Genomic DNA, 12,644 nt, shown 5'->3' with positions numbered 1-12,644 from the left:
CTAGAGTCCGGGAGCTGCAACTCCTGAGCCCACGTGCTGCAACTACTAAAGCCCTCAAACCTAGAGCGTGTGCTCTGCAACCACAATGGGAAGCCCACACATCCCAACGAAAAGCAGCCCCCACTTGCTCCAACTAGAGAATGCCTGAGCTAAGCAATGAAGAACCAATGCAGACAAAAATAAATAATAAATAAAATTTGAAAATGCAAATAGAAAATTAAAAAGATTTGAGGTCTACAAGGGTAGAGATGGACGTGTTAGTATCAGAACCTTGGAAAGGAGTTAGAGGGAAGGTAAATGTGGAGGTTAAAAAAATTAAAACTTGGGACATCCCTAATGGTCCAATGGTTAAGAACCCACCTTGCAATGCAGGGGATTTGGGTTGGATCCCTGGTCCAGGAACCAAGATCCCAGATGCCACAGAGCAGCTAAGCCCATGCGCCACAACTACTGAAGCCTGTGCATTCCAGAGTCCATGCACCACAACTAGAGAGTCTGTGTGCTGCAACTAAGGCTCAACGCAGTCAAATAAATAAAATATTTTAAAAAATAAAAAAAAGAACTATAAATATATTGTATAACAGTATAGAAAAGTTAAAGTCACTTTAATCCCAGTGCCCAAACACAATCACTATGACATCATTCTACACCGAAACTTTTAAACTGGGCTTCCCAATGGCTCAAAGGGTAAAGAATCTGCCTGCAATGCAGGAGATGCAAGAGACGTGGGTTTGATCCCTGAGTCAGGAAGATCCCCTGCAGGAAGAAATGGCAACAACCCACTCCAGTATTTTTGCCTGAAAAATCCCATGGACAGAGGAGCCTGGCAGGCTACTGTTCAAAGGATCACTAAGAGCGATCACGACTGAGCATGAGCCATTTTGGAATGGCAATCTGGCTAAAAAGAAACCAGACACTTCTGCTTTGGCCTTCTTAAACAAAAGCTGTCGGCAGAAAAGAAATAGTGGTGAATCAGGATTTCAAATCTTGGTTAAGTTGTGTGACTCCAGTTAAGTCACTTTACCTCTCTGCTCCATCATTTCTAAAAGCAGTAGTACTAACTGCAACCCGCCTCCCTCAGCAAGGGAAGCACTGTTGAAGTAGTATGTGAAAGGGCGTTAGCAGTAAGTAGGGAGTGCTGAAGAAGTTTTTTCTTGATGACTAATGATCAGTGTGAAAACCTGATGATGACAACGATGATGATGTAAGTATTTGGAAGCTCTGATGTTACTTAACCAGGCTCACCAAGCCCAGCCAGGCCCGGCCCTGACCTTGCAGACCCTTTCAGACCCGAACCTGTCCCATTTCCCTCCATACACCAAACGCCTTACACCTCAGGGTCTTGCCCCTTGCAGTTCCCAATCTGCCCTGGCCTGCCTCGTTCCCATCCTCCACCCCACTTTCCCCGAGATGCCTTCCCCATCCTCTCTGAGAAAATCCTTCTCAGCAACTATGTTTCCTTCACGGCTCTGATCTCAATTGTACAGTATCCTGGGTATCCGTACTTGCTCGGATGGGGTCTCCAAGCTCCCTGAGGAGAGAGATCAAGTCTGTCTTGTTCCCTCTTCTTCCCCTGGCTCAGCACCTGGCATGAAAGGCCGATTGTTTGGAAAGGGGCGTGGAGGTGGGGGCGGGCAGGAGCTGGCTGGGATGGACCCAAGTCCTCCTCCCCTGGATGGTTCCCACACACTGCTGCGCGTGCCCCCTTTGAGGAATCTGCTGTGGTAGCAGCAGCTCGGGCTGCCCTGCCTTCCCAGGTACTGTCGGCCAAGCCCAGCTCCTCCCACCCCGCAGGCTGACACCTCCTGACTGCTACCACTCCCTGTGCTGGGCCGACAGCACCTCATGCAGCCTGGGAAGCCTGGGAAGGCAAGAACGTTCCAGGAGAGCCTGGATCTATTACTGTATTCACAACACATAAGAGCAGACTCCTCATCACAGCCCAGGGAAGCAAACTGGCCAATGGAGTGATGACCGTGCCGAAATAAACCCTGGCTGAGTGCCTGGTGGACTCTGACGGCCCTGGGCAGGCTTCTGTAGCCTGACTCAGATCCCCAGGCTCCTGGACGACCAGCCCCTGACTTCCCTCTCCTATCCCAGGCACCCTCCCCTAAAAACCTCCATCCACTTGGAGCTTACCCAGCTTTTGAGGTCCTCTCTAAAGCCTGCCTCAATTGGCTTCATCTTCCCTATCAGAGCCCCACACTTGACAAAGAGCCATCAGATGACCAACTCCTCTCCAAACACCAGGTGCATCTGTACTTTTCCAGGCACGGGACAGGGATGGTCTTTAAATATTCCCAATCTTCTCTGGATATCAATAAGAGCAGGGCAAACATTTCTTAAGTGCTCCCACCGTGCCGGCAGCGAGCTGAGTGCTTTACACACACACACACACACACACACACACACACACACACTCTCTCTCATCCTCACACTGTGACTCGTGTGATATCAGTATTATCATCTATCTTTTGCAGATGAAGGAACTGAGGCTCAGAGAGGTTAAGCAACTCGTCAAAGCCTCACAGCTCCAAGCAGCAGTCTAGGATTTGGATCCCGGCAGCATGACTCCAGATCTATGCTCCTAGCTACCGGGCTACATGACCCCTGGCATGCGGGCTTTGGGACATGGCTGGGCTTTGTAAGCGCCGGGTTCTGCCTCCCAGGGGAGCAGCACGGTCCAGTGTGGATTGTCAGTGCAGTCGCTCAGCCACAACTTCCAGATCGCCTACTGTGTTCAGTGTGTGCCCTCCTGGAGTGGACTTGAACCAACATAGCTCTGTGCCTGGGGACCTTGAGATCGTGCAGAGGAGAGGAAGAGAGGTGGACAAAAATCCTATTTGTTGAAGCAACCAAGTTGTTATCATATCTGCTTTGGCAAGGCTGAGAGTTTCCTTAGAAAAAGCACAGAGAAACAGGAACTTGAGACAGCAGGTGGTTAGGCAACGGTTCATCTCTGAAACACGCGGGCAAACCCAAAGTGTGTTAGAACTTTCTCACTAGCTCCCGAGGGACCAAGATCGATTCAGCTGAAAGACAGAGCTAGAAGGATCTCGCTCCTGCCAAGAAACAAATGGAGAACCTGAGATCCAGGGGCTTGCTGGAGGCCACCTATCAACTCCTGGAGAAGCACACGGCTCCCTCTCCCCATGTCCCCGTCCTCTCCAAGCCCCTGGGGCTGGAACCACAATCAGGACAAAAGGCTTTCAGGCCATCTGGGTCCTTGAAACTGCCAGGAAGTGAGGTAAGTGCCCACAGGGACTGAAAGTTTAAAAGCTTTCTCGGTGGAGACGGGGCGCTAGCTCTTACCTTCAGGGAGACTGGAACTGCTCTGTGCAAGCTGGATTCGGGAAGCCAGGGTTGATTTCCCAGGCCAACACGGGCCCAGCTCCAGCCCGGCCTTGCCCCGGAAGGACGGGAGTTTCAAAGGCAGCTGCTCCCCACCTGGGGCCACACCTGGGAGAGGCTGACTTTACCGGGGGGAACCTGTCAAACTGGCCGTCTCCCAGACAGCGTGGGCCCGGCCAGGAGGCCACCGCCTGTCTGCAGCCTGGTGCCTCTCCCAGCGGGGCCCTGCCCGGCCCCCACCCAGCCAGGCCCCCAGCACCAGGGTGGGAGCCGGTCAGGAAGAGGCCTGCTCCCGCCTGCTCCCCTGCCAGCAAGGCCTTGTGAGGCCCCCCAGGGCCCACCCCGGCCTGGGCTGGGTCTCGGGGCGGCTGCTTCCTGCTTTATCTTTTTCTTTCACTTTGGTTTTTAACCCTAAAGCGAAACTAAAGACGGGGACGATGTGGGAGAGATAGTGAGAGTTACGGGCTGAACACTTGACTTCTCACTTGGGAGGAGAGCCTCAACCTCGGCTTCAGTCTCCCCACTGATAAAACAGGAGGAGGAACTCAGCTAGTGATTTCAAGTCTCTTTTTAAACTAGAAAAAAGGACAGAACTGCCCCTTCCTCATCCCTGCCACCACCAAGAACTGAAAAGCAGCTGCAGAAACGACCAATGACCCAAAAGACCCATCCTTGTGGGTCTTCCTGTGGACTTGTGGGAAGATGCAAAACTCTGGCCACTGTGTGGAGACCCTCCCTCATCTCCCTGTCTCTCTCTCCTACCTGTCAACTCAACTCTCTTATCCTGAGCAGCCCCTGGGACAAAGCAAAGTCAGGAAGACCCTGGGAACGAGCCCGACCTGGTCTTGGTACAAGAGGAGACATCAACAGTTGCCTGGAAACTCCTGACTCAAGGGCCAACAAGGCCATCTGTCAAGAACGATAGCATCCCACCTAGGATGGGTCCAAGCTTCACTCTCTGCTACCCCGGGGTGCCTGCCACAGTATGGCTAAGACCACTGCCAACTGTTTTTTTGAGTTTTCCCACTGGCTGGCCTGGTGACATGAGAAAGGCAGGGAGGAGCCTCCCCATCTCTCAGATGAGGAAAACTGAGGCTCGGAAAGGCACAGAGACATAGTGGCCAAGCCAGAACTGGATTCAGGAGCTAAGTAAATATTTGCTGGACCAATGAGCTCACTGGCCTAGCTGCTGCCAAGCAGGTGTGGCACACACCAGAGAAGCAGAGGAAGGAGAATACAGTGTGTGTGAGTGTGTGTGTGTGTGTGTATGTGTAGGGGCAGGCATCTCTCCCTGGAGACCAAGTCACAAACAGGTCCACAGGTACCTAGAACAGCATCCCTTCCCCCCATCCAGGCTCCACTTCTGATGTGTCCCCCAGCCTATCTCTTCCCTTCATTCCTCCCTTCCTCCCTCCCATCTGCACCTTACTCTAGAGACACCTCACTGGCTGAGCCCTGCTGAGTGACACTGGTCCCCCTCCCCCTCTCTGGACTGGATCAGCATAGTCAATACCTAACCATGGTGCTTTACAAAACATACAGATTTTCAGGATACAAAGAAGGTAACAGAATTTTAGGTGCACAGATTCTTGAAAACAGCAATTCCACTTGCAGGAATGGCTCCCACAGTGATGCCTGCCCACACACATACAGCCGAGTAGGGAACGGTGCTTGTAACACCAAGGCCGGGAACAATGTAAAAGTCCCTGAGTAGAGGACCAGATAAACAATGGGTGGCCCATCTGCCAATGGACTACTCGGTCACGTGCAGGGATAACCTACAACAGAGACAGACTTGCATGAAGAAGACAAGGAACGGAACAGCAGGGGTAGTAGGTAGTAAAACGGGATGTACTGACAGACACAGCTGCCCGTGTATGCAGAATATTTCTGGAGGAAAACATCAAGACTGTTTGACAGTGATTATCTAGGAGCCTAGGTGGGAGACAGGCAATTGTCACTGGACATTTTTTCCCTACAAGTTTGAAATGTTTAACCACCTACGTGGATTGCTTTCTCAAGAAAAGCGTAACTTTTGCACATAAATAAAGAACTCTAGCAAAATGTACCCAAGGAAGTTTTCCTCTAGGTGATAGGCATTGCATTCCCTGGGGGCAAGGCCCAGACACCTGGATTTTGAAGCTTCCTCAAGGGCTGCTGGTCACCTTGCAGAATAGGTGGTCAGCCTCTAAGAGCAAATGGAGGCAGCCTGGACACCACAGGACTCTGGGCAGGGGAGAAAGTAGCAGGGAAGACTCGGGGGAGGGGAAAATCTTGGGCTTAAGGCATAAGAAGGACTTGAAGAGGGCTTTGAATGCCCAACAGGTATAGCTGGGAGGGGGGAGGTCCTCCAGAAGGGCTGGGGAAACTAAGTCGGGCTGGTAAGACAGAAGGGGGGAAAAGAATCTCTCTCCATATGGGATACTGGTAAGTCCCTCCCCCTCTGATACGTGGTTCCCACTCAAGGGAAAGTGAGGAGGCTGGGAGAGTTCCTTCCAGACTGATATCCTATGATATGCCTTTATTTTGTCTCATTTAATATTAAAGGAGGCAAGGAGGGTCCCCAGCTTAGCACATGGCCACAGGGCTCCACATCTGTGCAGACTGTAATCAAATATTTGGAGGTAGCAGAAAATTCAGGCCAGGATCTTAGGTACAGCCGCCCTTGGGCAACTTCCATCCCCCTGGGGAGAAGCAGATGGTCATCTGTAAAAACGCCCTCCCTCACCTTCTTGTTAATAATTAAGTCATTACCGAAGACCTCCTTTGTCACTCTTGAAGTTCAGTTTGCAGAGACTTGCTCTCTTGGCTTGTTTTATCATGATGCTCCAAGTCAAAAGCTCACAGGTTACAACAATTTAGGTGTAAGCCTCAGGCCCAAACTCCAGGGCTCTGCAGTGGGAAGAACCCAGGGTAGCGGGTAGGGGGTAGGAGCACTGGGGTGGATCCTGGCTAGACCCTGATGGTTCAGTGGACTCTGGAAGGTCAGAAGCTAAGTCTCTTAAGATGGCTCTGCTGGTCACTGTATCCCCAGGGCCAGCTCATCACCTAGCACACAGCAGGCACTTAATAAATATTTGTTGAATAAGTGAACAACAGCTCAGTCAGTGAATCCCAGAAGGATCTTGGTCAAGTCACTTTCTGGAAAATGAGGATGACAAGAACAGTAGTGACCTCTTAGGGTTGTATAAGAATCTGAGATAAGGTGAATGAAAGTTCTCTGCAAATCAAAAATGGGCTACACAAACATTAAGGATCGAAAACTAATGTGCTGAGAACAAAATAAAAAGAATGAATATACCTGAGAATGATCACATTTACAACAAAGCACCTGGCAAGTGGTAAAGCACTGATCAAATGAATTACTACAATCAAAAGGAACAGCACAGGGCACTCTAGTTCACTGCTCCAATGTCTGCATAATTTCTCAGGCTTCTCAGGCTCAAGTCTGTTCCAAAGGAGCACAAAAATCCCTCATCGAAACTCTTGCCCTGCTTTCTGGTATGAAAACCGTGGGCGCAGTTACAATTGTACCCTGTAAACCCCTGGGCTCAGAGAGTAGATGCCAATGGATTCCCTGGTGGCTTAGTGGGAAAGAATTAGCCTGTAATGTAGGAGCCACGGGTTCAACCTCTGGGTTGGGAAGATCCCGTGGAGGAGGAAATGGCAAACCACTCCAGTGTTCTTGCCTGAAGAATCCCATGGGCAGAGGAGCCTGGTGGGCTGCAGCCCATGGGGTCGTAAGAGTCGGACATGATTAGTGAATTATCACTAGCACTGGCACAAGGATCCCAGGGGTGTTTACTGTAGACAAGGGAGGAGTGGGGAGCGGAGCACGGAAGCTGTGCCTGCCCTGTGACCTCAAGATCCCCGGCCAAGGCCCTGGTCAAGGGGGCACACAGAGGACTGGCCACTAGCTTCCAAGCCGCACACTGTGACCAACCATGCTGCCCCGCCAGTGGCCACTCCCCTCGCCTTCCCTCGGCCCAGTGGGTATCCCTGGCCGCAGCCTGGAAAAGGAGAACTGGGTTTTATTACCTGGCTCTCCTGTACTCAGAGTACCTTGGACAAGTCCCTTCCTGCCTTTGTGGCTGGGCCAGGGAACACTCTCTCTGCGGGGAGGAGGCTGGAGGAGAATTCCGGTGTGCCAAGTCATGGATGTGCCCCCAGTTGGACAAGACACAGGAGGCCCAGCTCTGGAGGCTGAGTAAAACGGCTGATGTGAAGGCCCTTCAGTTCTCTGATGCTTCCACCTTAAGGAATTCTGAGCTAGTACTCAGCCCCAATCTTCCAGGTCTTTAGAAAGCAGGGGGCGTGTGGGTTTTAGGGGATGTATTTGTGTGTGCGTGTGTGCTAACTCACTTCAGTCATGTCCGACTCTTTGCGACCCCATGGACTATAGCCCACCAGGCTCCTCTGTCCATGGGATTCTCCAGGCAAGAATACTGGAGTGAACTGTCATAACCTCCTCCAGGGGATCTTCCCCACCTAGAGATCAAAGCCAGGTCTCTCATATCTCCTACATTGGCAGGCAGGTTCTTTACCACTAGTGCTGCCTGGGAAGCCCAGGGGATGTATTAATTCAAGGGTCTCAATTCAAGGGTCAAGAAGGTTCAGATTCCCAGGACCCTAACAGTAGGAGGTTCCTTTCTAAGAAGCTGAGCTGAACAGGGAGAGCCAGTGTTTGCAGTCAGCCTTGGGTCTGAGCCATACGTTCCTTATCTGTAAAAGGGGGATGGTAAGTCCGCCTGCCTTGGGCTTGTTGAAAGGATTTCACGAGAGCACCCATGGAGGCCCTGGCACGGAGCCTGGCACAGAGCAGGTGGACGAGCAATGCGCTGTTATTTCCTGCTCCAAATAGCAACACCCAGCATCTCTCCCGCTGGCCCATCAGGCCCCTAGTCGGGCTCTCCTCAGGGAACACACATCCTCTGCCATCCCACTGGCCCTTCCCCCTCCCGTGGCTCCACCTACACCCCGCCCTCTCCCTTCCCCAGGATGCTTGCAAAGCTCCTCCCCTGTCACCACTTTCATTCAGTCCCACTCACCCAGCCTGACTCATCTTGAAAAAAATCCTCCAGTTGTGCTGCTCTGGCTCTAAAACCTTCCAAAGCTCTCCAAAGCCTCTGCTCTTCGGCTCAAGTTCAATATGGCCTACAACTTTCTGGGCCCTCCCAGAGCAGCAGCTAAACTCGTCTACTCACTGTTTCCAAAATATGTGCTCACCTTGTCCAGCCCCCGCACCTCTGGCTTTGGAGAAACTATCCCCAGGAACATCAGCCCCAAAGCCAGTCTCTGAATCCAGTCCCCCTCTCAAGGGCTCTTGTTTCCTCTGGCTCACGCTCACTCCTTCCTCCTCAGACAATGCCTTTCTTCAGCAGATGCTTAATTACAGACTGTCACAGTCTCTCATAATTGTAGGGCTTGTCTCCCTTGTCAGAGCCTGAGTTCCCAGGGGGCAGAGGCCCCGTCTGTCTGCTCTTTCCCATCCTCTCGGAGCCCAGCCCAGGGCTGGGAGGGCAGACCACTGGTCAGAGAGTATTTTCCAAGCCCAATTCAGCTGAGCCGGGTCCAGTTTCCACCACTTGGGACTACTTTTCTGGCTCTTGTCCTCTACGCTGGCCAAATGGAGCCTCCATGCACCAGCTCTCCCCAGGCGGTCCAGACCAGGGACAGAGAAATGTGGGAGACCTGGGCGGGGAGGCAGGGCGGTGGCTCTCGCCTGGGCCTGACACAGTTTTCTGGGGTGCTAGGCACGCCCTGTCCCTTTCCCTCCTTGGGCCTGCTTCTTACAGTGAAACAAGCAACAATCATCTTTTAACTCCAGAATATAGATTTTTGTCTTCCCTGGTTCCCAGGAGTGGGTGGGTGAGAAACCAGCTGATTCCAACACAGGCTGAGGGACGCGAGGCAACTGTGGCTCCCCTCCCACAGGACTGGGAAACCTGAGAGGCACTCACAGCACACACCTGGACAACCTCATTCAGTTCCTGTTGCTGACAGCACTGCACTCCTGTCCAGCTGTTCAATTTCACAGCCCCCACCCTGGCCAGGGCTGACAGCGTCTACTGCTGGACTAAACAGGGGAAGTTGGTAACCTCTTTCTGGAAACAACCGATCCTGCCTGAAACAAAGAGCACAGTGAGGGACCAGTCTTCCCACCTGTCAGTTTGGGATCATATTGGGACACGTATCACAGGATTGTTTCAATAATACAGTGGGATAATGCCAGAAACGGCCTAGCACGGTCCCGACACCCAGTGATTGGCAGTGTAGCAGACACGCTCCTCTGTCTTGCGGGACCTTTCCAATACCAGTTCACATTCTCAGAGCAACCTGGGAGGAATGCATTTCCATCCCTTTCTGACCCAGAAGAAAACTGAGGTGCAGAAAGTCAATCAGTCCAAGGTCACACAGCAGGGACAAGCCAAACTCTGATACCAGGCCAGGAATCACTCGTTCAGCTTTTCCCAAAGTGTGGTCCACAAGCCCTCCTCTAGGGGATCAGCCTCCTCCAGGGCACTGGTTTAAAAAGCTCATTCCTGCCCCCAGACCTGTCAACTGAGACCCTTTGGGGATAGGGCTCAGAAGCCTGAACTGTGTCAAGATGTGGAGCTTAAATTTTATGAGGAAACAGAGGCAGAGAGAGGTGATCTCTGAGGTCACACTTGCATCGAATGCATACTAAATTCACAACCTGACTCCAGAGGCAGCAATCACAGACTTCTTGGAAGAGGAGGCATCTGACTATGTGGCCTCCAAGGGAAGAGAAGGCACCCAGGGGGAGGGTAGAGCACACACAGGGGCTTGGAGCAGGAGAGGCCAGGCAACAACTCCGTGTGGCTGTGCTTCCAGATCCCCTAGGCATGAAGAAATACCTGCGGAGCCTCACTGTAGCCTGCCCTTCCCGGAGAGCCCAGAGAGCGCCACCTGAGCTTCTAGGAGGAACGCCTGCTGTGTGCAGGGTCTATGACCAGCAGGTCTATGGTGGTGGCCCTCTGGGCGTGTCTGGATGCGGCTCAGGGTGAGAAAGCAGGGGAAGGTGGTGACTCAGTCCCCACCCAGACTCAAGCTAGTCTCTTTAAATCTGAGATGAGCTCAGAGGCTGGGGAAATGTCAAGCAAACCCTCTTGGCAGAACAGATGCCAGATGGAGAGAAGGTGGCCCGAGGGATAGGCTACCAGGCAGCAGTCAATGTGGAGCAACACTGTGGTTACAGGGGAAGAAAGGGGAAGAAAAGTCAAGAGGCCTGGGTGCGAGGCCCTCCCGGGGCCCCCTATGCTTCATTCACCTGTGAAACAGGGAGAACTCCAATGGCTTCTGACTTCCTCCCAGGGCCGTTGTGGGGAACAATGGGTAAGGAAAGAGCCTGGCAGATTATACAAGGTCTCACACAGCAAGGGAGAGATTAGAGGATTACTGCTATTATACATCCGAACAACCAGAAGGTGCTTTCCTTGTTACCTGAACCCCAGTCACAGGGGGGCAGTGGGAGAGGCTGGGCCTCTGTCTTGTTCCCACAAAGAAAAAAGGGATCCAGATATTACTTGGAGGTGAAGCTCCCATTTATTAAATGCCTACCATGTATTGCACACGTGCACAGTTGCTAAATCGTGAACGACTCATTGTGACCCCATAGACTGCAGCCCACCAGGCTCCTCTGTCCATGGGATTTTCAAGGCAATAAGACTGGAGTGGGTTCCCTTTCCTTCTCCAGGGGATCTTCCTGACCCAGGAATTGAACCCATATCTCCTGCACTGGCAGGCAGGTTCTTTACCACTGGGCTACCTGGGAAGTCACCTACTGTGTACTAGGTATTTTTAAACATAGAATCTCACTTAATCCTCACCATGACCCTGCAGTGTAAATACGATTACTTTGAGTCCAGATGAAGAAGCCGAAGTTGAAAGAAAGTAACTAGACCAAGATTACACCTGCAGTGAGTGGAGAACAATTAAAACCAGGCGTTTTCGACTCAAAACCCCACACTCTTTCTTTCGTCTGGAACAGTTCCTATAAGAGGCAGAACGTGTCGGGTACAGGGGCCCAGCTCAAGCACTGCCTCCTTCTGGAAGTGCCTCTGATCCCTTTGCGCAGACAAGGTCTCTCTCTGATGAAACCTCACAGTGTATCATCAACACACACCTGGCAACACTCAATACAATCTGCTATTTTGTGATCATACACACTTTTACAGGTAAGACGAGATGTAGGTACAAATAGGTGGCCTTTCAGTTACCTCAATATCCTCAAATGTCACTCATAATAAAAAAAAAACCAAAAACACAGGTGTTAATAAAAAAAATCCTCAAATGTCAGAGCTGAAAGCACCTCCAAGACCACAACATCCAACTTCCTCATTTTTTTGAAGGAAAAATACAGATAGAGGAAGACACTTGTCTGAAGTCACATAGCATCAGAGCCGAGAATAGAACCTTGGCAGTCTGCCTCCCAGAATTTCTTTAGGGATTCCATGATTTCAGAATCAGTCTGAGGACAAGGAAGATCATTCCCATGTTGCAGATATGGAAGCTGAAGCCCAGGAAAAAGCAGCCTCCTGGAGACGGTGTGATGTGGGGACCACACCCTGATCCTCCCACTTCTAGACCAGAAACCAAGCCCTTTCTCCTCCCCACTGCAAGAAATCTGTGTAACGTGTCAAGCTTGGGTCGATGGGTGCTGGAAATTGCCATTATACACCAGTGAGCAGGTGACACCCGCCTGACTGTGACTGGTCTGGCAGTGCTACAGAAGAGGATACAGGAGTCCTGGCTGAACCCTCTGTGCTCTCTGGACCTTGTCTATAAGACGAGGGAGCTATCATAGCTGATCTGATGATCTGCTCCAAAGTTAAGAGACATCTGAGGCTCCCTGACAGCGGACCCCAGCTGTCTGCAGAGCATCTCTCAGCCAGGGCCTTTGTTCCCCTGCTCTACGGGAAGCCGGCAAAGCAGGTGGGGCTCATAACCACAAACTGACTGACTTTATTCCCCAGTGCCACTGGACAAGCAGGACCACCCTTAAACAACAAATGTATGGAACACGGAAAATCCTACTGTCTCCCAGAACAGACATCCCGCTGGGCACACCCACCTACCTTTACAAACTGAAAAAGAACAACTGGGAATCGGGGCATAAAAGGGGACAGCCGGCTCCCTGCCCTATTGGCAGGGCAGGTGTATTACTGAATAACAGGCAGCAATGGAGTTTGGGGTAAAGAACTCTGGACCGAGGTGTCCCAGGCCCAGATTCCTGTCCCAACTCTGCCATGAATGAGCCTGTGTGCCCATGA

General features: G+C 51.7%; 1 protein-coding gene across 2 annotated transcripts in view; it reads right to left on the bottom strand.

Annotated features, from left to right (window-relative positions):
- The window catches only part of DLGAP4 (DLG associated protein 4), an 85,568-nt gene that overhangs the window by 48,535 nt on the left and 24,389 nt on the right, over nt 1–12,644 (bottom strand). The window contains exon 5 of one of the 2 annotated variants that reach the window (XM_065921938.1): nt 7,899–7,907. The exons of the other annotated variant lie outside the window; for it this stretch is intronic. Within the exon in view, the coding sequence (XP_065778010.1) occupies nt 7,899–7,907 (9 nt within the window). The remainder of the gene's footprint in view (nt 1–7,898; nt 7,908–12,644) is intronic. 2 annotated transcript variants of the gene reach the window in all.

The sequence above is a fragment of the Muntiacus reevesi genome, chromosome 2 (genome assembly GCF_963930625.1).
Source record: "Muntiacus reevesi chromosome 2, mMunRee1.1, whole genome shotgun sequence".
Taxonomy (NCBI): domain Eukaryota; kingdom Metazoa; phylum Chordata; class Mammalia; order Artiodactyla; family Cervidae; genus Muntiacus; species Muntiacus reevesi.
The sequence above is the reverse complement of the archived record's forward strand: the minus strand, read 5'-3'. Positions and strand labels throughout refer to the sequence as shown.